Source organism: Jaculus jaculus, chromosome 7, assembly GCF_020740685.1.
Source record: "Jaculus jaculus isolate mJacJac1 chromosome 7, mJacJac1.mat.Y.cur, whole genome shotgun sequence".
Lineage (NCBI taxonomy): Eukaryota > Metazoa > Chordata > Mammalia > Rodentia > Dipodidae > Jaculus > Jaculus jaculus.
The window spans coordinates 9,549,910-9,576,975 of record NC_059108.1 but is presented as its reverse complement, the minus strand read 5'-3'; the positions used below and the strand labels follow the sequence as shown (position 1 = coordinate 9,576,975).

General features: G+C 44.2%; 1 protein-coding gene across 2 annotated transcripts in view; it reads left to right on the top strand.

Moving 5' to 3' along the window:
- Usp12 (ubiquitin specific peptidase 12) overlaps nucleotides 1-11,169 on the top strand; it is a 58,949-nt gene extending 47,780 nt beyond the window's left edge. For both annotated transcript variants that reach the window (XM_045154545.1, XM_045154546.1), the window contains 6 exons: nucleotides 859-1,088; nucleotides 4,650-4,726; nucleotides 4,841-4,924; nucleotides 7,989-8,186; nucleotides 8,784-8,862; nucleotides 10,183-11,169. In XM_045154545.1, the coding sequence (XP_045010480.1) occupies nucleotides 859-1,088; nucleotides 4,650-4,726; nucleotides 4,841-4,924; nucleotides 7,989-8,186; nucleotides 8,784-8,862; nucleotides 10,183-10,284 (770 nt within the window). In that variant the 3' untranslated portion in view covers nucleotides 10,285-11,169. The remainder of the gene's footprint in view (nucleotides 1-858; nucleotides 1,089-4,649; nucleotides 4,727-4,840; nucleotides 4,925-7,988; nucleotides 8,187-8,783; nucleotides 8,863-10,182) is intronic.
- The last annotated feature ends 15,897 nt before the right edge of the window (nucleotides 11,170-27,066 follow it).

Sequence of the window (27,066 nt, the reverse complement as noted above, 5' to 3'; positions counted from 1 at the left end):
TTGTTTTAGAGAAGGAAATTATAGCTTTTTGTATGTTTTGTTCACATTCAGGATCTAAAATTACAGTCTTCTAAGTAGCTGATTTTTCTCTGCAGTTAATTGACCAGCACACGGGAGTTCTCTTTAGCCATTGGGTTCATGGAAGTCTTGCTTGGTGTGTTGCAGTGGGGGGCGGATGCTATCTGGTTTGTCTCTAAAGCTCTGCTTTACAATGCCACCCGGTTATTAGGATCCAATGAGAGAGCGATGGGCGCGCCAGGGCCTCCAGCCACTGCATACAAACTCCAGATGCACGCGCTACCTTATGCATCTGGCTTACGTGGGTCCTGGGGAATGAGCCTCGAACCGGGATCTTTAGTCTTCACAGGCAAGCGCTTAACCACTAAGCCATCTCTCCAGCCCCACCTGTAGGAGTTTTAACACCTCACTCCTCACCTCCTAAATCAGGCTCTGGAGTGGGGACCCAGTGACTTATCTTTAATAAACTGTAATTCTTAAAACAGTCAGCTTGGCTTCTGCCAGCAGTCGTCCATCTTGTTTTCTAGTGGGCCTAATTTAAAGTGTTTGAAGGGGAAAGGGTGAGACAGTGAAACTGGCTTCTCGTCTTTGCAGAGTCCACCATGCTTGTGTGAAGGCGGGTCGCAACCTGGGCTCATGGAGCAATTGGTGTTGCTTTTTAAAAGACTTTCATTTTTCTTACCACTTCAGTCATGACTTTTGTATGTGGAAGTTACGTGTTTCTTATTTATTATAAGCAATAACCATTTGTACTTCTAATTGTTATAAGATACTAGATTCATTTTAAATTTGTTTTAAAGTTACCCTGAATAGTTTTTTAACGTTCTGTTTTATTTTTAGAGCTTTTTGACAACTACATGCAGCAAGATGCCCATGAATTCTTAAATTACCTTCTAAACACGATTGCTGATACTTTACAAGAAGAGAGAAAGCAAGAAAAACAAAATGGCCGCTTACCCAATGGCAATATCGACAGTGAAAATAACAACAGCACACCAGACCCAACGTGGGTTCATGAGATTTTTCAGGGAACATTAACTAATGAAACTAGATGTCTTACTTGTGAAACTGTAAGTATATATCATAAAACTTGGCTTAGAAAAAGCTTAATTTGTTGTTTTAGAATTTGTTCTTTGAGGATAAAAATATAGGAGATGCACTTGAAAATTAGAAATCTTAGAGGCAATATAAATGTTACAGATAATACTTTACATTTGGAGGGAAACCTGCCTGTACTTCTGTGTGACACTGATTATCAACAGTGGATGCCCATGGTAGGTAGACAGATTCTTGTTACACTTTGAACTCTTTGATTTTGCTTCAGTTTAGGGGGCCTTAAAACTGTTTTGTAGAAATACTGTGTCATCAGCATGCCCATAGTAAATTTCTAGGCCAGGAAGGTACAGTCATGCATTGTGCAGAATAGTGAAATGGCTTTTCACCACCATGGTCATCTCACAGGACTGCCATCCTACATGTGTCGTTGATTTCTTAATCAGTGTGCTGCATGATTGTATGTTAATTTATTTTTCTTTTTTCTATAGTTGTGTGTGGTATCTATTATTGGGCTAAAAACACACTGTGTGCACTACAAAAGGGAAATTTTCCTTTTGCTAGACACTGTAAAGATGATGCTTAAAATAGATAAAATTCGAGCCGGGCGTGGTGGCGCACGCCTTTAATCCCAGCACTCGGGAGGCAGAGGTAGGAGGATCGCCGTGAGTTCGAGGCCACCCTGAGACTACAGAGTTAATTCCAGGTCAGCCTGGACCAGAGTGAGACCCTATCTCAAAAAAAAACCAAAAAAAAAAAAAAAATAGATAAAATTCCATTTTCTTTTTTTTTTAAATTTTTTGTTATTATTTATTTATTTATTTGAGAGCGACAGACACAGAGAGAAAGACAGATAGAGGGAGAGAGAGAGAATGGGCGCGCCAGGGCTTCCAGCCTCTGCAAACGAACTCCAGACGCGTGCGCCCCCTTGTGCATCTGGCTAACGTGGGACCTGGGGAACTGAGCCTCGAACCGGGGTCCTTAGGTGTCACAGGCAAGCGCTTAACCGCAAAGCCATCTCTCCAGCCCAAAATTCCATTTTCTAAATAAACTCTTGGAGTTGAACCACATCCAGGTTAACTTGAAAGAAGTTATTGACTGCTTAAATTACATCGGTAGTAGCCTGTGAAGATGTTTTGGGGTTAGAGTGAGGATATTTTGTAGTGAGCATTGTAACTTGCTCCAGACCTCAATTAAGTGTAGAGCAGTATTTGATATCAGGAATTGGGGCAAATACGTGTCTTCACATTTTATTGAATTAATATCATTTGTAATTTTGACTGATGTTTTTATAGTGCGTCTTAGAAGGACAAATGTTACCGTTACTAGAGAAATATTTCTATGGGAATAGTAGATACGATGTGGGCATTTGACAGTTTCTTGATTTTTTTTATTATAATGGAATTTGATCTACTAGAATCAGAATATATCTTTTCTTCATCATCCTCTTCCTCTTCTCTTCTTCTTTTGTTTTGTTTTGTTTTGTTTTCCAAGGTAAGGTCTCACTCTGGCTCAGGCAGACCTGGAATTCACTGTGCAGTCTCAGGGTGGCCTCGAACTCGTGATCCTCCTACCTCTGCCTCCCGAGTGCTGGGATAAAAAGTGTGTGCCACCATGCCCAGCCTTAAAAGAAAAAGGCCTGGTGTAATTCCAGCACTCTGAATGGAGAGGTAGGAGGATCACCGTGAGTTCGAGGCCAGCCTGGAAATAGAGTGAGACTCTACCTTGAAAAACAAAAGAAACAAAACAAAAGCTACTTACCATTTTAAGAAATGTGGTACTATGGCAGACAGGTAAGCTAGGTTTGGTGGGGCACTCCTCGCTTTGCCAGGGCCTTTGATTGGTTTGTGGAGGAGGAGGAGGAGGAGACTAGAGGAGCGACGTTTATGAGGAGGCAGCACGTGCGCGCTTGCGACTGGAACCCGTGAGGGGCGCCGATCGGCGTACTTGTGTTCCACCGCGTCCTTCTGTGCGCGGCAAACGTATTTGCCGAGAATTTCTCAACAATTAACAATGATTTGACTTTAATCCCAGCACTCGGGAGGCAGAGGTAGGAGGATCACTGTAAATTTAAGGCCAGCCTGGAACTAGAGTGAGATACCACCTCCAAACCACAACAAAGAATGATTTAAGAATTTTTCCTTAGAAAAATCATTGTGAAGATTCAGTAAATGACCATGTCTTTATGAAACCTCAGCTAGCGAAATGGAATCTTGGATTTCTTGAGAGTTAGTGAATATAGATCCTTTCTTTGTCTAGTATTGCACAGATATTTAAGAACCAGCTCTGCCAGACAGAAGAGAGGGTGGAAGGGGGTGAGGTCAGATAAGTCAATCAGAACTGATCACTGAGCAGCGTCAGGAGGTGACGTTGCAGTGACGGCATGCACACGATGCCGTGCACACTCCTCACCACCCCCCCCCCCACGAGCACATGTGGCCAGGTGGAGCGGGCAGTGTTGGGCGGGAGGAGGGTTCTTCCTTTCCTTCCTTGACCGCCCTTTTCCCAGAACTGTGCTGTTAGCCCAGGTTTCTGCGGCGAGAGGTCACGTTCTAGCGCAGCTCTCCCAGCCTAGGTGTCCTCTGTGAGTTGTCAGCTGCCTCCTGGAGGTGCTGGCGGGGACATGACCTTAGGACCTAGCCCAGCTGCAAGCCAACATGGCAACAGTGCCCTTTAAAGCGAATGCCTCCCATTTGGTGACAGCCTGATACCAGCACGGTTGCAGTCCAAACCGGTAGCTCAAGCAAGGTGATTTTGAGCATTTTCAGCATCCCTGTCAAGTGAGCATTGCAGGTGAGGAGCGCCGGCCCAGTATCTGAGAGCCTCTTTAACACTTCGCCTGGCTGGCTGGTTATTTTGAGAAAAATCTTGCCACAGCTGAGGCTAGCCTGGAACTCAGAATCCTCCTACCTTTACATCCTCTGTGTTAGGTTTAGAGATGTGCATGTGGTTAAGGCGCCTGACTGCAAAGCTTAATGACCCAGTTCAACTCCCCAGGACCCACACAAAGCCAGATGCACAAGGTGGCACATGCATCTGGAGTTCCTTTGCAGTTGGCTAGAGGCCCTTTTGCACCTGTACACACACACACACACATGCTCTCTCTCTCTCTCTCTCTCTCTCTCTCTCTCTCTACCTGTCTCTCACTCTCGCTCTCAAAATAAATAAATAAAAAAGATAGATTGTAGTTTGGCATTGAGACTAAATTATTTTCCAATATGATAAAATGATGCAGGGATCATGCTTTTAGCCAAGCATTGCCGTCTAGGTTTTAAAGAGTCAGGAGAATACAGTGTGAGGTGTTTCATCTTTGACATGCTACTGGGGTGTGGGGAAGGAATAGTTTCTTCTCATCTACCCTTTGCCAGTGAGGCAGCTTTGGTGTTTTTCTTCACATGTGGGGTAAGAGGTGGGTATTTTTCCAGTGCCCTTTTGGGTAATTCAGATCAAGTAATTATCTTCTGAACTTGAGGAAAAATGTTATTTACAAACTACCAATAGAATCCATTTAATTCTGTCAGCTGTAAACCATGGCTTCCTAATATTTGAAACCATAAAAGTAACTCCCTATTTTACAGATAAGCAGCAAAGATGAAGATTTTTTAGACCTTTCTGTTGACGTGGAACAAAACACATCAATTACTCACTGCTTAAGGTGTGTGTAGAATTATTTCTTTGGGAATTGAATGATTACTTTTAGTTTAGAATATTTTAAATGGCTTCATAGTTGTCTGGTATACATAATATCAATTATTTTTAATTTGCACAGGGGTTTTAGCAACACAGAAACCCTCTGCAGTGAATATAAATACTACTGTGAAGAGTGTCGCAGCAAACAGGAAGCACACAAACGGTAATTTTTAGTGCCTTTTCCATATTTGGATGACTCTAGCCATGGATATTGGAGGTGGGCTTATTTCTAGATGAAAGTGATTTCCAAAGATCTAATTTGAGTGAAAATTCTTAATTTTACTTGAGTAATATTTAAGGATTACTAGATTACTGATGTTCTATCCCATGCTTTTACAGAATCTCTATCCTCTGGATTGTCTTTGTTTCGTGATTGTGCAATAATCATATATCAGCAGAGATGAAATATTGGACTTTGGTCGGGCATGGTGGCGCACGTCTTTAATCCCAGCACTCGGGAAGCAGAGGTAGGAGGGTCACCGTGAACTTGAGGCCACCCTGAGACGACATAGTGAATTCCAGGTCAGCCTGGGCTAGAGCGAGACCCTACCTCAAACCAAAACAACAACAAAAACCCCTGGAAATATTTTTTCGAGGTATGGTTTCACGTTAGCCCAGGTTGGCCTTGAACTCACAGGGATCCTTCTATCTCTGCTTCCTAAGTGGGATTAAAGATGTGTGCCACCATGCCTGGCAGATTTTTTTCCCCCGAGATAGGGTCTCACTGTAGCTTAGGCTGATGTGGAATTCACTATGTAGTTTCAGGGTGGCCTTGAACTCATGGTGATCCTCCTACCTCTGCCTCCCAAGTGCTGGGATTAAAGGTATGCACTACCATGCCTGGCTGGCAGGACATTTTTATTCAGAATTTTAGTGCATGAATTTAAATGGTAATTTGATTGTATTCCCCTCCCATTACCCTCTTCCGTCTCCCCCCCACTCCTATCCCACCGAGGACCCTCTTGAGGTAGTCCTGTTTGGAAGACAGCAGTGCTCACCATGCTCACCACTGCTGCCGCTCCTCCGTCCTCCTTGTCAGCATGGTGATGGTGAAGAGCATGCAGTCTTGGTGGAGGGCCGGCAACCACTAAGGTCATGGATACACCTGTTACTTCATTTTGGGAGGACAGTCCCACAGTACTGCTTCCCGCCCTGTGGCTCTTCCATTCTTTCCATCCCCTCTTCCACAGGATTCCTGGTCTCCTGGACCATGGAAGCTGTGATAGAAATGTCTTGATTAGTATTGAGCTCTCAGTGGCCTCTTTCAGCTTTGGTGAGTTTTTTTTTTTTTTTTTTTCCTGGGGTAGAGTCTCACTCTAGCCCAGGCTGACCTGGAATTCACTTTGTAGTCTCAGGGTGACCTTGAATTCTTGACAATCCTACCTCTGCCTCCTGAGTGCTGGGATTAAAGATGTGCACCACCATGCCCGGTCTGCTTTAGTGAGTTTTGAGTCTCTTCAGTGTCTGCAGCCATCTGTCTCCATAGCGACGCTTCTCTGGCAAGTAGTGAGAAGCACTCATTCTTTCTGCCACTTGCTCTGTGGTGTTCCTGAGCCCTGGCAGCTGTGGGAGAGATGACTTGTCCAATGCCAAGCACTGGGCTCTTCCCTCCTCTTCCCTCCCCTCATAAATAAATTACTTACTTGCAGAGAGAGAGGGAGGGAATGTGTACTTCCAGGGCCTCAGCCACTGCAAACAAACTTCGGATGTGTGCACCACCTTGTGCATCTGGCTTTACTTGGGTACTGGGGAATTGAACCCAGGTCCTTAGGCATTGCAGGCAAGCACTTTAAAGGCTGAGCCATCTCTCCATTCCTGAGGTTTTGATTTTTGTTAATATCTTGTGTCTTCAAGACCCCCCCCCCTTTTCCAGAAGGGAATGTTTCACTTTTGAGGAAACAGCTATTCAACACATCCTTCATTGCTCTAGTGTCTGTCTGTGTTCTTAAATTATTCAGTCAGTGATTACACCCAGAGGAGCCCATTGTTCCTCCACTGTGTGGGTACCATTTGTGGTTAGTCTTATTATAGAGGATTTATGCTTGAAAAACCAATTTATTATTAATATTAATATTAATATTAATATTTTGAGGCATAGTCTCACTCTAGCCCAGGCTGGCCTGGCACTCAAGGTGACTGATCCTCCTCTTTCAGCTTCCAGAGTGCTGAGATTAACAGTATGAGCCACCAAGCCTGCCCTCTTTGTTTTTGATAGGGTCTCACATAGTCCAAGTTGACCTGAACTGGCTATGTAGCTGAGAATGACCTTGAACTTGTGATCTTGTGATCCTCCTGCCTCTACCTTCTAAGTGCTGGGACCATAGGCATGCTCCACTGTTTCACCGTATCCAGCTTGCTTTTAATTATTTTATTTTTAAGAGAGGGAGGATGGGCATGCCAGGGACTTGTGCCACTGCATATGAAATCCAGACACATGCACCAGTTTGTGTATCTGGCTGTACACAGGTACTGAGGAATTGAACTTGGGCCAGCAGGCTTTGCAAGCAAGCACCTTTAACTGCTGAGCCATCTCCCCAGGCCAGATTTCTTTCTTTTAAAAAAAATTATTTATTTGCATTCCCATATGTGTATGTGCACACCAGGGTTTCTTCCTGCTGCAAACAAATGCCAGATGCATGTGCCACTTTGCATCCAGCTGTGTGTGGGTGTTGGGAAATTGAACCCAGGCTGTCAGGTTTTGCAAGTAAGTGCCTTCAACCACTGAGTCATGTCCCCAGACCCCCCAAATAGATTTCTTAACAAAGGTCCGGGGCCATTCCATCTGTCTTGGAGCGGTATTGACTGCGGTATGTAGTCATATGGCAAGGGTGGTCTTCAGGTGTCCAGAATGCTACCTGCTCAATATCAAAATAGTCGATGAACAGAAGCAAATGGTCAGTGCTGAACTATGAAAACCAGTCGTTAGTGAGTTCTTTGCTAGGTGTGATTCCTTTTTTTATATTTATTTATTTGAGAGAGAGAAAGAAGGGGAGAGAATGAATGAATGAATATGGGTTCACCAGCACCTCTAGCCACTGCAGACAAACTCCAGATGCGTGTACCCCCTTATGCATCTGGCTTACGTGGGTGCTGGGTAATTGAACCTGGGTCCTTAGGCTTCGCAGGCAAGCAGCTTAACCACTAAGCCGTCTCTCCAGCACAGTTTGATTATTTTAAGGAACTGGTGAACATTTTACTAAGTTCTGTTTTCATCTTTATTTTCATAGGATGAAAGTTAAGAAACTGCCCATGATTCTAGCTCTACACCTGAAACGATTTAAATACATGGATCAACTTCATCGATACACAAAACTTTCTTACCGGGTAGTTTTTCCTTTAGAACTCCGTCTCTTTAACACTTCAGGAGACGCAACCAACCCTGACAGAATGTACGACCTCGTTGCCGTTGTAGTTCACTGTGGAAGGTAATTGCGGTTCAGAGGACTCGGTCCGTCAGTAGAGCAGAGGTTTAGGATGCTCACCTTTCATTCAGGTGGGGTGGGCCTTTACTGTCCCCTCTCCCCCCTTTCCCTCCCCTCCCCTCCTTCCCTTTTCCCCTCCCCTCCTTCCCTTCTCTTCCCTTCCCCTTTCACAGTGTGTCTTGGTGCTCTGTGTGTGCCTAGTGTGTGGGTGGTGTTGGGGACTGAGACAGGATCATTCTAACCCTCCTTCCTGCTCAGGGTTTGTGCGTGTGCCTTTACTCTTGTGTGGGTGGTGTTGGCATTGCACCAAGATGTTGCTGGCATTGAGTTTGTGATCTCGTCCCTCGGCTTCTCCATTAGATCAGGTTGTAGGCCTATGCTCCCTATATATGGAAATAAAATTTGTTGCGGTGGTGTTTTTTCGAGAACGAGTTTCACTCAATATTTAAACAGGCACTCATTCCTCTTAGTTTTGGGAAATATGCTAATTAATATTAAAGTTGAATTGTGTTTCAAGTAATATAGCTTTATCTTTTAAGGGCAAAGCATAGATATATGTATTTTCACTTTCCTTTTCTTCTGTTTTCTTTTTTTGTTTAGTGGTCCTAATCGAGGCCATTACATTGCAATAGTTAAGAGTCATGACTTTTGGTTGTTGTTTGATGACGACATTGTAGAAGTAAGTACTTGTTAAATGTAGTTTTTTAAAGGCTGTGTGTTACTCTTTCCCTCTTCCCCAGCCCCACAGCTTCTCATTTAGGTTTTTAGATTTTATTCTAATTACTACTTTTTGCTCCCTAATAAATATCCAAGCCTACTGCTTGAGTGACCTGTTAACCTTTAGACATGCTAGAATAAACGGGAAGCTCTTTTTTTTGTTTTTTTTTTTTTTCAGGTAGGCCCTTGCTTTTGTTTAGGCTGACCTAGAATTCTTTATTTAGTCTCAGGCTGCCCTCGAATGCACAGTGATCCTCCTGTCTCTGCCTCCTGAGTGCTGGGATTAAAGGCATGAAGTCACCACACCTGGCAAGAGAAGCTTAGTAATACAGCTTTTCTAATTTTTCAAGTTTTAAAAATTACTGACGTATACAGCATAGTAAGATACAGAAGTCTTAAATTGCTTGATGGAATGTTTTTTCTTGCGTGAGCTTTCATACTCAGTGAGCTCTTGTAGTCACCAGCCAGATGACTGTACTGCATCCCCACCCCAGCAGCTCCTTGTTCTCCTTGGCAGCGCAGCTCTGCTCTCCAGTCTCCTCCACCGGAACCTGATATTTGAACTGCTGACGTTATGGTTAACCCTAACTATGCTTGACTATAAATAGATTCATACAATGAATTCTTTTGTGCAAACCACCCCCCTCCAAGGTAGGGTCTCACTCTAGCTAGCCCAGGCTGACCTGGAATTCACTTTGTAGGCTCAGGCCAGCCAACTCATGGCAATCCTTCTACCTCTACCTCCCGAGTGCTGGGATTAAAGGCATGCACCACCATGCCCAGCTCTCTCTGGCTTTCCCCGTGTTTAGTACAGTGTGAGACTTACTCCCATTGTGCCTTGCAGTGGCTGCTGTTAATTGTTCTTTTTCACTGCTTTGTAAGTTTCTGCTGAATGAATAGAGCAGGTGGAAATGTAACCTTTTGTCAGTTGTGATTGCTATGAACAGAAATGTTTCGATCATCTGTGTACTACCCTTACCGCACATGCACTCACCTTCAATTTATATTTGGTTTAACCATTAGAAATTACAATTTTTGCAGGGCCAAAATGATTGACAATTAGTGTATTTTTTATGGCTGAACCTACACTTTGAAGTACAGTTGCTTGGTATATATGTTCAGCTTTTAGAAGTATTGCTAAACAGTTTTCCAAAGTTGCTGTACCAATTCTCACCAGCCTCACCCCATTCTCACCAATAATTCATATTTCCAGTCACTAATTTGAACCCTTCTGGTTGTCCAGAGCTTGCTTATGAGCTAATGTTTACATTTTGCCTCACAGAAAATAGATGCACAAGCTATTGAAGAATTCTACGGGTTGACATCAGATATCTCAAAAAACTCTGAGTCTGGTTACATCCTTTTCTATCAGTCTCGGGACTGAAGGGAACCGCGATGAAGAGATACTTCCTGCCTCATTTCTTCTCTGGTTATTGCGGAAAGGTTCAAGCACTGATTTCTCAAGAAAGAGAAACGCCGGAAGCTCAGGGGGCAGAAGCACACTTTGCACACAGTGAAGCAAAGACTCGAGTAATAGCCTTCCTGTCTGGGTGGGCGCCAGAGCAACAGCCCTTCCTGTCAGGGCAGCTCTGGAGTAATAATCCTTGTCAGGATGGACTCTGGAGCAACAGCCCTTCCTGTCGGGGCAGCTCTGGAGTAACAGCCCTTGTCAGGGTAGACTCTGAAGTAGAGCTCTTCCCGTCAGGGTAGACCTGGAGTAACAGCCCTTCTTGTCAGGGTAAACCATGGAGTAACAATCCTTCTTGTCAGGGTAGACTGTGGAGTCACAAGCCCTTCCTGTCAGGGTAGTTGATGTGTTTGCTCAGGAATCATGCTGCCTGCAGTTCCATACAAGGAGATGACGTCAGAGATCTCAGCGCCTCTTGGGAAGCAGCCTTCCAGCCATTGACACACTTTCTCTCTAGTAGTTGCACCAATAATGACTTGAGTTCCTTGGGGGAGGGCAGTGGAAAGAATTGGAATCCGTGCTAGTTTGATAACTTAAGGAGATGATACGGAACCACACACATTGCCCATGTTCAGTGTGTACAGAAACATACTCAGTGGTCTTTTGAAACATAAACCAGAAATATTTTTGGGCCCAACACTTGCAGTTGCCTTCCTGATGTACAAAACTCACAGTTATAAGAATCCAGCGTCAGGAAGACAAAGACGTTTTGCTTCTCTGGAGAAGCTTATAATAATATGCAGTGTATGTATATGTAGGGAACAGTTGGTCAGAGTTGGCTCTTTGTTTCCCCAAGGGGAAAGACTGCTTTGTAATTATAATTTTTCCTTATTTATTTTACTCAAAACTGGTAGAGTCTAAGTATTGTATAAGTGCCCATGATTCTGTCAGTAAATTTTAGCATATTTTTATTAGTTTGTCAGTTAAGTAGTCCTCTTGTTTGTTTCTATTTTTTAAGGTGAATTTTAAATTCTAGCTGAAATCACTAAGATAATCATGAGAAAAATTGCAATGAGGGTAGATATTCTTTGTCAGGAGGAACTGATCTTTAGCTAAATATTTGTTCTTTTATCATAGTTCATAAGTCAGTTATTTTATTAAGCTTTAATTTCAGTAAATAAAAATTAAAAAATTCCCTATTGTTGTTAGAATGATAAAAGAAATTCTAGTGCAATGGTGGTACACCAATCTTTAGAATTCCTAAATATTCTAATATTTCATGTTGAGCTATTCTTGGAAAATTTATGTATCACAGTTTTTATTTTCAAATATCCAGTTTTTTCAAGTCTTAGGAAGAAATAGACTCATTACACCCCTAGCAGCCTGGGGAATAGCTAAGGTCATTTGGAAGATCCCACTTTGTTGAAGTACAGTAATCCAAAAGACGAAGTCCTTTTTCCTGCTGACGACTTTATGTAGGTCCAACTGGAAGAGTATCCCAACATTAAAACGTATGTTAAAGACTTTATTCTGCTAGGGGTTTTAGGTGATACGGGAAATGTAAACTGTTGTAGTTGATATTTTCCAAGCATCAAGTATCAGTGGTCTGAGAGTGGCAGAAAGTAATTGAAAGTTGTATTTAAGGTAATAGCAATCAAGCTTTGGCTATTCTTTATCAACCTCTTTTCATGCAGTGACTTTTTTTTTTGTTAAAGCCCTAGTTTTCTAAAGTTGTCTTACTAAAACTGTTGACTATGAAAAACAACAAAAAAGAATGTTCTGTGCTGCTATTATTAACACTTACTTACCTGTATCTTTTAGCTCAGGAAATGACTCCATCTGTCATCCCACAAACAGATCTCTGCTAGGGTCACTTAGCTGACCGGCTGCTTAGATAGACGTGCTACAAGATGATGACATGTTGACAAACTCATTTTTACGATACAGTTCTGAAGCCTTACCCCAGCCGGAGTTGTTTGAACATATCAGATGTACCCGATCTTGCCCGATGTTCCAACATGGCACAGAGAATCACAGCCAAGTATTCGGGGAGAGCCAGGGCAGTGTGAGCGATTGCATTTCGGGCACTTAAACAAAATTGTCTTGGAATTTAAAACTGTTTTTGCAGCTTGCTGTACACAGCAAAAAGGTGGAGGGAAATAATGCCCTTTCTACTGTCAGCTAGGCTACAGCATGCGTAAGAAAGGCAGAGGAAGTCGTTTGCTTAAAGTGCATCATTGAAATACTGTATTGTGTTTGCTTTTACATGTTTTTATATTTCAAAAAATGTGGCAGAAATGCCTAATTAAATTTCATGTTATGGCAAGTTCTAGCATTGGTGTTGAGTTCCGTGGCGATTGCGCATCCACGTCATGTTTCGTTGTATGATTTACAGTGGAGGAACGATGGGGTGCCGGCTCTAAATTTACGTTTTACTCAGTGCAGTTGGATCTAAGTAAAACACTTTAAATTTCCGGAAACTTGTATACTTTAAAAGCTGATAGGGTTAAGGGTGAGAAAAGAAAAATAACAAGCATAGGAAGTAAGTGATCGTCCATCTAGAGAGCACTGTGAGACGGTCAGTTGGCTGGGATTAAACTGAGGCAGTTTCGGTGGGGGGGGCGATCACTGTAAGTATGTACGGTTGTTGGGTAGCTCGCCCGTATTTTGTGTATTGGCATAAAAATTTCTATGAATTATTGTAACTAAAAGTATTCTAAATTAAATCCCATTTCTAAGTCGCACAGCTTCTGTCTTGAGAATTTTACTTTAGAAGACAGGAGCCAGGAGGCCTAGGGAAGGGGGAGGAAGGAAATACCACATGGGCTTTGTGGCCTCAACCATCAGTTAGGGTTTTTTTCTTTTTTTGATGGCAGTAGAGAGACCTCATTTTCATAACATACTACTCCTGTTCCTTTGTTTAAAGACTTTTCATTAAAGATTCTCTGAGGTATGTGGCTGGGAGCTGGGAGAGTGAGGCACTTGAATCCTGGCTCTAAAGTGAACTTAACTGTGTGACCTTAGCAAGTCACATCCCCTCTCTGTGCTTCAGTCTCCCTGTCTTGTATGATGGGAGTAATACCTACCTCACAGGGTTGTTGTGGGGATTGATTAGAGATAATGTCTGTCAAGCATTTAAGGTTCTTGAAGAAGGCGCTATATAAATACAAAATAATATCTATTAAAGTTGGTTTATTTGTGCCCGTTGGTCTTTGAGTATTTTTTTTCCCCTTTTTGGCTAAAATGCATTTGAAGTCAAAAGTACGTACTTTAGAAATTGTGTTCCTGCTTTTGTAACCTAAAGAGATTTTTTCCTAGAAAAATGCATGGATGTAAAAGGTGTAGTGTGCTTACATTGAGTTAGAACAGCGTGCTGTGTGCTTTCATTGCTGACATGGTACCCACATCATCAGCTTCTAAGGAAGGGCGATCCGCTCTTGGTTTCAGAGGTTGCCGGGCAAGGGCAGAGGGCTCCATGCATGGGCATTGGGTCTCGCTGCTTTGGGCTGTGGTAAGACAGTGTGGAAGATGGGAGCCTGTGGCAGAAGAGTTGCTCAACTCATGGTGGCCAGGAAGCAAAGTGGCGGAGAGAAAGGGGCTGGTGTCCCACTGTGGTCCGGGTACATACTTGGCCTCCTAACTTTCTCCCAGTAGGCCCTGCCTCCGAAAGGGCCCACCTTCCCCGCAGTGCTCCAGGTGGTGACCGCGCCTTCAACACTAGGCCTCTGGGGGACACTGCAGATCCATATGTGTTTTGATGTATTTTTGGGGGAAAAATCTAGTTTAGGGGCTGGAGGGATGGCTTAGCAGCTAAGGCATTTGTCTGCAAAGGACTCGGGTTTGATTCCCCAGGACCCATGTTAGCCAGATGCACAAGGGAGCACACATCTGGAGTTCATTTGCAGTGGCTGGAGGCCCTGGCGTGCCCATTCTCTCTCTGTGTGTGTCAAATAAACAAATATATAAATATATATTTTAAAAATCTAGTTTAAATGTTTTCATTTCTGGTCATTAGCTTAGAAGTCAATGCTCATACTGATGGACCTCCAGAGGGGAGTGATGGTTCCTGTAAGGTGTTTAGAGCAAGCCTACCCTGCCCTGCCCTGCCCTGCCCAGATGCTTTGTGTGTCTAATTTGGTTACTGTATGTACCTCATAGGTACAATTACAAGGGATTGGCCTTGGATCTTATTTCAATTAGCATATTCTAAAAACTTTTATTGACCACTTTCATATATGTACATAATGTATTTTAAGATTACAACCCCCTCCCATTACGTTCTCTTCCCACGCTTCAGCCCTCTGACACTGACTTCTTTCCAGCTTGTCTTCTTTTTCACTTAGATGCCTTTTTTTTCCTTCAAACTCCACCGTCCACGATGGGATGTTGATGGGCTCAATACCATGCAGGTCGTTGGCAGGTAACGATGGGACGGTTACTGTGGAAACAGCCACGTCATGCCCAGAGCACAGTACTCTCCAGCCATCATTGTGTTGTGGTGTGAGTGTCCACATGTTTGTGTGTATGGGTGGATGTGTGATGTGTGCATGTGGGCATGCATGTATCCCAGCTCCTGGGTGTAGGTCAGAGGACTTAAAGCAGGCTCTCCCTCCTTCTGGTCCGTGTGTGCCAGTCCAGTGGCCACCCACACACTTCCAGGTTCTCCTGGTTCTACCTTCTACTGCTGTGTGTTGGGATTTGGACACCACTCTGCATCCAGCTTCATGTGGGTGCTAGGGAATCGAACTCAAGATTGGCAGGCTTGCAGGCAAGCACCTGTAACCTCGGAGCTGTGGAGGCAGGGTCTCTCACTGAACCCCGGACTCCCTGCTTCAGCTAGATCTGTCAGCCAGCAAGTCTCAGGGATCAAGTCCCCACCTCCCCAGCACTGGACAATAGTCCTGACTACCATCCCACTCAGCTTTTTTTTTTTTTTTAATCAAAAATATATTTTTATTTATTTAAGAGAAAGATGCAGAGAGAAAAAAGAGACAGAGAGAGAAGGGGTACGCTAATGCCTCCAGCCACTGCAAACGAACTTCTGACACATGCGCCCCGTTGTGCATCTGGCTTATGTGGCTCCTGGAGAGTTGAACCGTGGTCCTTTGGCTTTGCAGGCAAATGCCTTAACCATTAAGCCATCGCTCCAGCCTGCTTTTTTTTTTAATAGCCAGGTACTTTAAACTTATAATGTATGTTATTTATTGATTGAAAAAGAGAATGGACATGCCAGAGACTCTAGCCACTGCTAATGAACTCCAGATGCATGTGCCATTATGTGCATCTGGCTTACGTGGGATCTGGAGAATCAAATCTTAGGCTTCGTAGGCAAGTGCCTTAACTGCTAAACCATCCCTCCAGCCCACACTCAGCTTTTACATGGGTTCTGAGAATCTGAACTTGGGTCCTCATGCATGAATGGCAAGTGCTTTACCTATCAACCCATCTCCCAGTCCCCTCATCGGCTTTTTTTTTTTTTGAGATAGGGTCTCCCTGTAGCCCGGGCTGACCTGGAATTCACTACTAATGTAGTCTCAGGGTGGCCTCGAATTCACATCGATCCTCCTACTCCTACCTGCCATGTGCTGTGATTAAAGGCGTGCGCCACCACAGTTAGCTTTCAGAATTTCTTAAAAAACATTTTTATTTATTTACAAGCAGAGAAGAAAGAATGGGTCGCACCAGGTCCTCCAGCTGCTAAAATGAACTTCAGACCATGTGACTCTTTGTGCATCTGACGTATGTGGGTACTAGGGAACTGAACTTGGGTCATTAGGTTTGTAGGTAGGTGCCTTAACTGCTGAACCATTCCTCCAGCTCTAGAATTAAAAAAAAAAAAAAAATTTAGGTTTTGGGAGGTAGGGTCTCACTGTAGCCCAGACTGACCTGAAATTCACTATAGTCTTAGGGTGGCCTCGAGCTCATGGTGACCCTCCTACCTCTACGTCCCAAGTGTTGGGATTGAAGGCGTGTACCACTATGCCCAGCAAATATATGTATGTATTTACAAACAGAGAGAGAGAGAGAGAAGGAGCGCCCCAGGGCGTTCAGGTGCTGCAAATGAACTCCAGATGCATGTACCATTTTGTGTATCTGGCTTTACGTGGGTACTGAGGAGTCAAATTTGAGTCATTAGGCTTTCAATGATCCATTAATACTGGTTGATATTAGTCTGTAGTCTTTTGTATTTTCCTTCTTTCCTCTGCATGTGTTAGGGATCAAATCCAGGGCCTTGAACATATGTGAGCACTCTACCATTGAGCTCCACCCTACCCTTGTTTCTTAGCTGTTTGGCTGTGATAATGGAGTAGTGCTGGCCTCAGAATGAGTATAATATATTCTTCAACCTTTTGGATTAAGCATATCAAAAGGTTTTGTGGGACTGGAGATAGGGCTCAGCGGTTAAGGCGCTTGCCTGCAAAGCCTAATGACCCAAGTTCGGGGCTCCAGTACACATGTAAAGCCAGATGCACAAAGTGGCTCATTTTGCAGTGACTGGAGGCCCTGGCATGTCCAGTCTCTCCCTCTCCCTCCCTCCTCCTCTCTCTCCTCTGCTTGCAAATAAATAAAAATTTAATTTTTTTAAAAAAAGGTCTGGGGCTGGGAAGATAGTTTCAATAGCAAAGTGTCTCACACCCGGCAGAAAGGATTTTTTTTACAAAAACCAATAACATACTGAGGGCATCATCTTTGCCCTCAAAGAATTTCTCATCTGAGGAGTCAAGAATCATGGTTGAGAGCTAGGCGTGGTGGAGCACGCCTTTTAATCCCAGCACTTGGGAGGCAGAGGTAGGAGGATCACTGTGAGTTCAAGGCCAGCCTGAGACTACAGAGTGAATTCCAGGTCAGCCTGGACTACAGCAAGACCCCACTTAAGACAAAACAAAATCCAGGTTGAGTGGGGAATGACTGTATGTCCACATATTTTCCAATTTTACGGAGCAGGTGGTGGACTGTGAGGTAGGTAGGATATCTGTCGCAGTGTGGTTGCCGGGCCCAGAAAGGGAATCTGGAAATCAACAATGCTTGAGGGGACTAGGAATTCCAGAATACTAAGATCTGACACCATTGGTAATGGAACTTGTAAATCTGTGTTAAACTTAATTTTTTCCCCTTTGCCCTATGAAGAGATTTTAAGTTAAGAATTCTGACTCATGCAGCCACTGGTTCCTGAGGGGACAGTTTGGCACCATTCGGCATCATACTCAATTTTTTATAATTCGCCTTAATAACTTCAGACATGTTCTCAGTCATTATCAGTGATTTCCCACATGGTTAAATTATGATATCCAGCTTCATCGAGAGAGAAGCCTGCTTTTGTGTTCAGCAAACACTCTTCAGATGGAGAAAAGATAGTTGTGATACACGATGATCTGTGCCCTTCCCAAATCTGGACGATCGAGACCGCTCCAGTTCCTGAGAGAAAAGTCCCAAAGGTTTTCACGTTCACTAACTTGAGAAGCTCCATTGGTTTCAATCAGCTGGGTTGGGGGGTTCCTGGGTTTGAAGTCTTAGGAGCTCATCGTGGTTCTGTAAACTCACTGTGGGAGGGTTCAGACAAGTACTTCAGGAATGTTGAGGGAGCTTCAGAGGGCATAGCATCTCACACAGCACCTGCAGTTGCCATCTGGGAGCTGAATTGCACCGCCTTGGAAAGAAGGCTGGACAGATGCTCAAGGGGGCGCACGCGTCTGGAGTTCATTTGCAATGGCTGGAGGTCCTGGCGCGCCCATTCTCTCTATCTGCCTCTTTCTCGCTCTGTCTGTTGCTCTCAAATAAATAAAAGTATCAAAATAAAAAAAAAGGAAGGCTGGAGAGCCACGTACTACGTATCTGTGAGAACTGCCTGTGCAGCAGCGAGAGGAAGTGACGGTGGAAATGAAGTGTCAACACTACTGGACTATTTATAGATGGGATTCTGAGACTGGCTACAAGGTTGTGCTAGAAAACTGAAATTCTCAGATGTGGCGACCCGTAGGGAACATACCCAAGGTCATGGGTAAAGGGCCCCACATTTTCTGTGGCCCAGATTAAGTTCATCATGCTGCTCTTTGTCCTTTCTTCTTTCTGGTTGAGCCGTGTACTGCTGGAGCAATTTAAGACCCCATCAGGATGGAAAGTACCTCATCCACTTGGCTAGAAAAGTATAGTGTAGTGTTGTGTGTGTGTGTGTGTGTGGGTGGTGGTGGTGGTGAACAAGATACCAGTGTGAAGGAGTTAATACTGTCTTTAGTTTGAGCAGTCAGGATGTTATCAAAGTGAAAAGGACCTTGGGCAAGACAACTCTACCTAGAACTCTCTAGCTTTCCCACAACACTGCCTACTCTTAGGTTGAGGAACTAACGACCTTATGGCCACCTTGATGAAAGACTTACATAAGATATCTATCTGAGGGCTGGAGAGATGGCTTAGCAGTTAAGCGCTTGCCTGTGAAGCCTAAGGACCCCAGTTCGAGGCTCCATTCCCCAGAACCCACATTAGCCAGATGCACAAGGGGGCGCATGCATCTGTAGTTCATTGGCAGTGGCTGGAAGCCCTGGTGTGCCCATTCTCTCTCTCTTTCTCTCTCTCTCTGCCTCTTTTACCCTCGATCTCTCTCATATAAATAAATAAGCAGATGAGTGGATAATGAAGATGTGGCACATTTATACAATGGAGTTCTACTCAGCGGTAAAGAAAAATGAAGTTATGAAATTTGCAGAAAAATGGATGGACCTGGAAAGTATTATACTAAGTGAGGTAACCCAGACCCAGAAAGACAAACGCCACATGTTCTCTCTCATATGTGGATCCTAGCTACAGATGACTGGGCTTCTGTGTGAGAATGAAAATACTTAGTAGCAGAGGCCAGTAAGTTAAAAAGGAGACATAAAGGGTAGAGAAAGGAAGGGAGGAGGATACTTAATAGGTTGATATTGTATATATGTAATTACAATGATTGTAATGGGGAGGTAATATGATGGAGAATGGAATTTCAAATGGGAAAGTGTGGGGGTGGGGAGGGAGGGAATTACCATGGGATATATTTTATAATCATGGAAAATGTTAATAAAAATTAAAAAAAATTTAAAAATAATAAATAAACAAAAAAATTAAAAAAAAAAGATATCTATCTGAGGAGGCTGGGTCTGGTGGCTCAAGTTTGTAATCCTAGCAGTTGGAGGTAAAGGCAGGAAAATCAGGAGTTCAAGGTCAGTCTCAACTACATAGAGAGTTTGAGGCCAGCCTGGTCTACGTGCCACCAAAAAAAAAAAAAAAAAAAAAAAGATGACCCACCCAACGGCATAATGTTGTTATTTGTAATACCCTCCCAGTAAAGTCTATTTGAGGGTTGTGTTTTTTTTTTAATTAATTATTTTTTTATTTGAGAGTGACAGACACAGAGAGAAAGACAGATAGAGGGAGAAAGAGAATGGGCGCGCCAGGGCCTCCAGCCACTGCAAACGAACTCAAGACGCATGCGCCCCCATGTGCATCTGGCTAACGTGGGACCTGGGGAACCGAGCCTCGAACTGGGGTCCTTAGGCTTCACAGGCAAGCGCTTAACCGCTAAGCCATCTCTCCAGCCCGTGTTGTTTTTTTTTTTTAAAGATACTTTGGCTGAGGACTGGAGACATGGCTCTGCTGTTAAGGCACTTCCCACAAAGCCTAACAACCTAGGTTCTATTCCCCAATACTCTTGTAAAGCCAGATGCACAAAGCGGCACATGCATTTGAGTTTTCAGTGGCTAGAGCCCCTGGTGTACACACCCACACCCACACATTCCCCATATATATGTGTGGGTGTGTGTGGGTGTGTATACATACATCATATATATATACACATATATATACACACCCACACACACATATACATATATATATATATATATATAAAACTTTTTAAAATTTTTTTAAATTAATTTATTTGAGAGCGACAGACACAGAGAGAAAGACAGATAGAGGGAGAGAGAGAGAATGGGCGCACCAGGGCTTCCAGCCTCTGCAAACGAACTCCAGACGTGCGCCCCCTTGTGCATCTGGCTAACGTGGGACCTGGGGAGTCGAAACTCTAACCGGGGTCCTTAGGCTTCACAGGCAAGCGCTTAACCGCTAAGCCATCTCTCCAGCCCATATAACTTTTTTTGTGTGTGTTTTGAGGTAGGGTCTCACTCTAGCTCAGGCTGACCTGGAATTCACTATGTAGTTTCAGGGTGGCCTTGAACTCATGGCAATCCTCCTACCTCTGCCTCCTGAGTGCTGGGATTAAAGACATGCACTACCATGCCCAGCTCTCTCTCTCTCAGCTTGCAATAATTAAAAAAAAAATGTATTGGTTGAAACTTCACTAGTAGATCTTCTTTTCACTTAGAAACCATTGTCCAAATGGGACTTATTTTCAATGTTTCCCTGGCTGGATTTATACTGGCTAATAGTTTTTCTTAACCTGCCAGGGTTTTGTCTTTATAGGGAATGAGATTGATCAGATGTGGAAAATAGGTGCACAAAATTGCTGTCAGTGGAACAGGTTATTGAATGTCATCATGGAAGCTTCAGAAAATGTAGCTACACGGGCTGGAGTGATGGCTTAGCGGTTAAGGCACTTGCCTGGGAAGCCTTAAGGACCTAGGTTTGATCCCTCGGTACCCACATAAGCCAGATACACAAGGTGGTGCATGTGTCTGGAGTTCATTTGCAGTAGCTGGAGGCGCTGGTGTGCCTGTTCTCTATCTCTCTCTTAAATAAATAAATAAAATACCTAAAAAAGTTTAAAGAAAGACGAAAAATGTAGCAACAGGTAAGTAGCTGACCTCTTCCCAATATCATGTGCATCACCATCAATTTTTGCACTTCAATTAAATTGTTTGTTTTAACTTTTTAAATTCATTTTTATTTATTTATTTGAGAGTGACAGAGAGAGAGAGAGTCAGAGAGAGAGAGAGAGAATGGGCGCGCCAGGGCCTCCAGCCACTGCAAACGAACTCCAGACGCATGCATCCCCTTGTGCATCTGGCTGACGTGGGTTCTGGGGAATGGAGTCTTGAACTGGGGTCCTTAGGCTTCACAGGCAAGCACTTAACCGCTAAGCCATCTCTCCGGCCCTCAATTAAATTCTTTAAAAGATGCATTTTCAAAATTCCTACCAGGAAGAAAAGCCTACAAGATGAGGAGTGTACTATGGATTTGTGTGTGTTGCATACTCTGTTTGACTCCATATTAAACTGTTTGTTAGAACTGACTGGAAGTTACGTTAATTTGCCTTGCTGGCGTCCAGTTACAAAGTGAAACCAGGTTTCTGGTCCTGTACCAAAGTGAGGAGGGTTCACCCTCTACGCGATGCTCCTGGGCAATGGCATGAAGCAGAGCTTGGGCAAGGCCAGAGTGACTGGTGAGATCAGGATGGCTGGCCTCGGCTGGGCTGGTCAGCTGGGGCAAAGGAAAGGGGGGCACTAGACACTCCCCGGTTTCTCTCACTTCCCAGCCAGGTAGATGGAAGAGGATCGGGTCGGGTTGGGTCGTGCGGCTCTGAGGTACGGATGGGCTGGTTTGGTTGCCAGCGTTAGTTTCTAACACACTGACCTAGCCTAGCAGTTCGGGAGCCTTGGCATTGGCGATGAGGGAATAATTACAGTTCCCATGTTCAGGCTGTGTGCCAATTAGTCTCCACCCCACACACCTCCAGTGCAGAGCTTTCTCATGGGAACTTAACATTAGGTAAGAGTGGAAATGGTAGCACACGCCTTAACTAGACTGTCATTTGTGTCCCTCCTCCTCACAGATTGTTAGTAAGTCCACAGCGACATGTCCATTAATTGAGGATAAAACCAATACCAGTCTTACATTGAAGGATAGCTCTTGATAACCTCTGCTAGAATTTACCATATCCTCTTTTATTTCTCTCTCTCTCTCTTTTTTTTTTTTTGGTTTTTGGAGGTAGGGTCTCACTCTGGTCCAGGCTGACCTGGAATTCACTATGGAGTCTCAGGGTGGCCTCGAACTCACAGTGATCCTCCTACCTCTGCCTCCTTAGTGTTTGGGATTAAAGGCGTGCGCCACCACGCCCGGCACCATATCCCCTTTACATTTGGGCTGACAGAACACGAAATTTCCTTTTACATACGCAAAGATGATAGGTTTTCAGTTCCCTTGGCAGGCTTTAGGAAGTCAGAGTGTGGGTGCAATTGTCATCACAACCCAGCCTCAGTGTTGTTCTTTGTTTATTTTAATTTTTATTTATTTGACAGAGAGAGATACAGAAATAGGCAGGGAGAGAGAGAGAGGGAGGGAGAGAGAATGGGCATGCCAGTTCCTCCAGCCACTGCAAACAAACTCCAGATGCATCGCCACCTTGTGCACCTGGCTTATGGGGATCCTGGGGAATCGAACCGGGATGCTTTGGCTTTGCAGGCAAGCGCCTTAACCGCTAAGCCATCTCTCCCGCCCTCACTGTTGTTCTTTGTGCAAACTGCTGCTCTTCCGTTTCCCATCCACCAAGCAGATGCCATTGTGGAAGTCTCCTTGACACACTAATGGGGACCTGGGGTATAAGGATTAAGTTAAAAGTTACATATTTCATATGTAGTAAATATATTTTATATATTCATCCAGCATGAATTTACCACCTAGTCATTGCTAAAAACACCAAGTTGAATATGTTGTTAGAAACAGATCAGTAATGAAATGCAGCTGAGGCCTCGTGTGTCTGAGAAGCGGGGTTTAGTGTCTAGAGCAAGAACGTGTTTGGAAAGATGAGGCGAGGCAAGCCAAATCCTAAGCCCCAAGGGCTTAATTTACCCAGACCAGGCGCTGGGTTTTCCTACAGTGAACATCAGGTTTTAAACATGACTGCTCGGAGTGGCTCTGGGGAGATCCTGTTAGCAACTGCAGATGGCAGCTGGGCAGGAAGAGCCAGCTGGAATAGGGACTGTGGAGATGACCCACTCAGGGGGCAAGAGCCTGGGAAGGGGTGGCAGCTCTGGGGAAGAAGGTCGGGGATGCGGTTGAAGAACTTGATGTTGGAGAAAGTAGGAAGGGGTACGCTTTTCTCTCACGTTTTTTCACAATTCTGTTGTCAGTTTTTTGTTGTTGTTTTGTTTTTCGAGGTAGGGTCTCACTCTAGCCCAGGCTGACTTGGAATTCACTATGTAGTTTCAGGGTGGCCTCGAACTCACAGCGATCCTCCTATCTCCGCCTCCCAAGTGCTGGAATTAAAGGCGTGCACCATTAGGTTTGTCATTTCTTCTTTACACCCTTTTGGGCCATATCCACGCCTGAAAGCAATGGCTGCCAGAGATCTATGTCTCTAACCCAGATTTCCTGAGCTACAGGCCATATTCCAGACCCACCCACATAGAGTACCGACAGCCAAGCTCACCTTGCCCCTCCTCCTCCCCCTGGCCACACTGCCCTCCCTTCTGGCAGTGTTGCTGACTGGTTTCCTCACCACACATGGGTTGCAGTCAGACGTTTAAAAGCACCCAGGCTTTTCAGACACTCACCAAGTCCTGCGAGGTTAAGCACCTCCAACCCCTGGGCCTACCTTCTGATACCTATGCCGTGCCCTGAGGAGGCCACTTTCGCCCTGTCTCCAATCAGCCTTTTGCCCCTAATCTCAGCTACACACACACACACACACACACACTGCACAGGGAAACTTAAATACTCTATATATTTATAAATATATCCATATCCATATATATATATACTCCTATTTGAGGGGCATAGTCCTGAATTTCTAGAAGACTTAACTCCTGGGATTTTTCTCTCCAGCAGTGGGTAAATTGCTTCTAGGAGCAGGTCCTGAGAAGTAAGAGAAGCATCTCTTGGGATAGCCAGCAAGGGGCTAGCTGTCTCTTAGCAGCCTGGGGGGGTAGGTGGGGGTCCGGGTGGGGGTGGGGAAGCTAAAGAGAAGTGTAGTTGAAGCCATCAGTCCTCCCATTGTACCAGCTGTCGTGGCTCCTCTGATCTTACCGTGGTTGTAGCATCCTCTGCATCCAGGCACTCATTGGTGTTTTGTTTTTTTTTTAATCAAAATAGCTTTATTAAGATCTGGCCAAACGTCAACTATTACAATTATCATAGGTACTTTGTTGAAACAAGTTATTGGTGTTTTTATTGAGCAGCCCTAAAACAAAAATACATGATCAAGTAACACATTATATGAAAAAAATGGTCAAGAACTTTTTGGGTTTTTTTTTTTTTTTAGGTAGAGTTTCACTCTAGTCCAGGCTGACCTGGAATTCACTATGTAGTCTCAGGGTGGCCTCGAACTCACGGCGATCCTCCTACATCTGCCTCCCGAGTGCTGGGATCAAAGGCGTGCGCGCCACTACGCATGGCTAAGAACTTTTGACTTTGGATAAACCTTAAACATGTGTTTAGGGGAAGGGATTTTAGAGGAATGGCAGCTGGACTCCGCTGATCCGGAATGCACACACACTGTGATCCCAAGAGCAGTCACTTTATGCCCACCTGTTGCCTTCAGCAGGTCTGTGAGCCCTTAGTTACAGCTCCAGTGGTCTGTGCTGTGATCAGCTCTTCACTATATGTATATGTGTATGTGTATATATATATATATATATATTTTTTTTTTTTCTCAGTCAAGAGTCTAATCAGGCCACTGTGGAAACTGGTCAAAGAGAATAGATAGCTCAAGATCAGTCACCATCTCTAAACCTTACTTGTCAATATTGGTCATCTGTGCTTCTCAGGCCAAAGGTCCAGCAAGGCAGTAGAAACCTGGCCATACTACTTTAAGCAGGTGGATTTGCACAGTTGTCATGTGAACTACTTTAGGGCGAGTTACAAGTGAGGAAGTTAGTATCGCCCAGCAACATCAGAAAAGTTATTTGTAGGGCCCATAAAAATACCCCCACAGTCCTTTCCCAAAGTTCATTCCCATATTTCATTCTTAACAGTCATTCCCACGCATGTGGGGTATACCTGTTGAAAGAAATCACCTGCTTAAAATATGTTAGTGAGCTGAGGAGACAGCTCAGCAGTTAAAGGCACTTGTTTTGCAAAGCCTGATGGCCTGGGTTCGATTCCCCAATACCTGTTTAAAGCCAGATGCACAAGGTGTTGCATGCATCTTGAGTTTGCAGTAGCCTGAGGCTTTGGCATGCCCATTCTCTCCACTCTCCTTGCAAACAATAAATAAAAAATATCTTTCAAGCCGGGTGTGGTGATGCACGCCTTTAATCCCAGCACTCGGAAGGCAGAGGTAGGAGGATTGCTGTGAGTTTGAGGCCACCCTGAGACTACATAGTGAATTCCAGGTCGTCCTGAGCCACAGTGAGACCCTACCTTGAAAAACCAAAAAATAAATAAATAAATATGTATGTATGTATGTATGTATGTATGTATGTCAAAGATATGTTAGTGGGGCTGGGGAGATGGCTTAAGGCACTTGCCTGCAAAGCCTAAGGACCCATGTTTGACTTCAGGTCCCATGTAAGCCACACACAGTGATGCTGTGGGTAAGTCCCTGGCATGCCTGTTGTCTCTCTACCTGTCTCTTTTTCTCTCTATCTCAAATAAATAAGTAAAATAAAATATTTAAAATTTTTTTCAAAATTAAAAAAAAATTTTTATTTATTTATTTGAGAGCAACAGACAGAGGTGGGGTTTCTTTCCAACACCTTTTGTTCTGCTATCGTGAAGCTATCCTGAATTTATTGCTTTTTGTTAAAAAAAAGTTGGGGGGCTGGAAAGATGGCTTAGTGGTTAAGCACTTGCCTATGAAACCTAAGGACCCCAGTTCTAGGCTTGCTTGATTCCCCAGGACCCCTGTAAGCCAGATATACCAGGTGGCACATGTATCTGGAGTTCATTTGCATGGCTGGAGGCCCTGGCGCACCCATTCTCTCTCTCTCTCTGCCTGTCTGTCACTCTCAAATAAATAAATAAAAATAAACAAAAACAATTTTTTTCTTTCTTTTAGATTTTATTTTTATCTATTTTTTTTATTAGAGACAGAGAGAGGGAGAGATAGTGAATGAGAATGGGCAAGCCAGGACATCTAGCCACTCACTGCAAACGAATTCCAGACACATGCTCTACCTTGTGCATCTGGCTAACATGGGACTGGGCATGTGCCTTAACTGCTAAGCCATCTCTCCCAGCCCCTTCCCTTGCTTCAAAAACAATTTTTTAAAGTTGGGGTTCTACCTCCTTCTGCCTTCTTATTGGTAGGAACTCTCTCTCCATGATGGGGGGCATGATGCTGTATACCTCTCATCCATATGTCCATCCATCCAACCATCCATCTATCAATGATCTGCCTGTAGCAGTAACCTCCTCCCTGGGACAAAACACCTGACCAGAAGCAACTTATGGGAGGAAAGGCTTACTTCAGGCTCACAGTTTCAAAAGGAAGCTTTATCACGGCACAGCAAAGCATGGCATCTGGCTCATAAAAGTTCACAGAGACCAGTGAGAATGAGCTGGCTCTCAGCATCCAATGGCCTGGACTTGTCAACCCTACGGTCCACTCCCAACAACACCCCTCCTCCAGCAAGGTGCCACCTTCCAAAGGCCCCACCAGCCAGGTACTAAGTAGGAGGCATAATCACAAACACTTGAGACTATGGGGGATATTTTACATTCAAACCTCCACCCTGTCTATCTGCCTACCATCTGTTCATCCATCCATCCATCCATCCATCCATCCATCCATCCATCCTGATGGCTGAAATAAAACACCCGACCAGAAGCATTGTCTGGAAGGAAAGGGTTTATCCTGCTTACAGCCTCAAGGTGAAGTGTCATCATGACTTG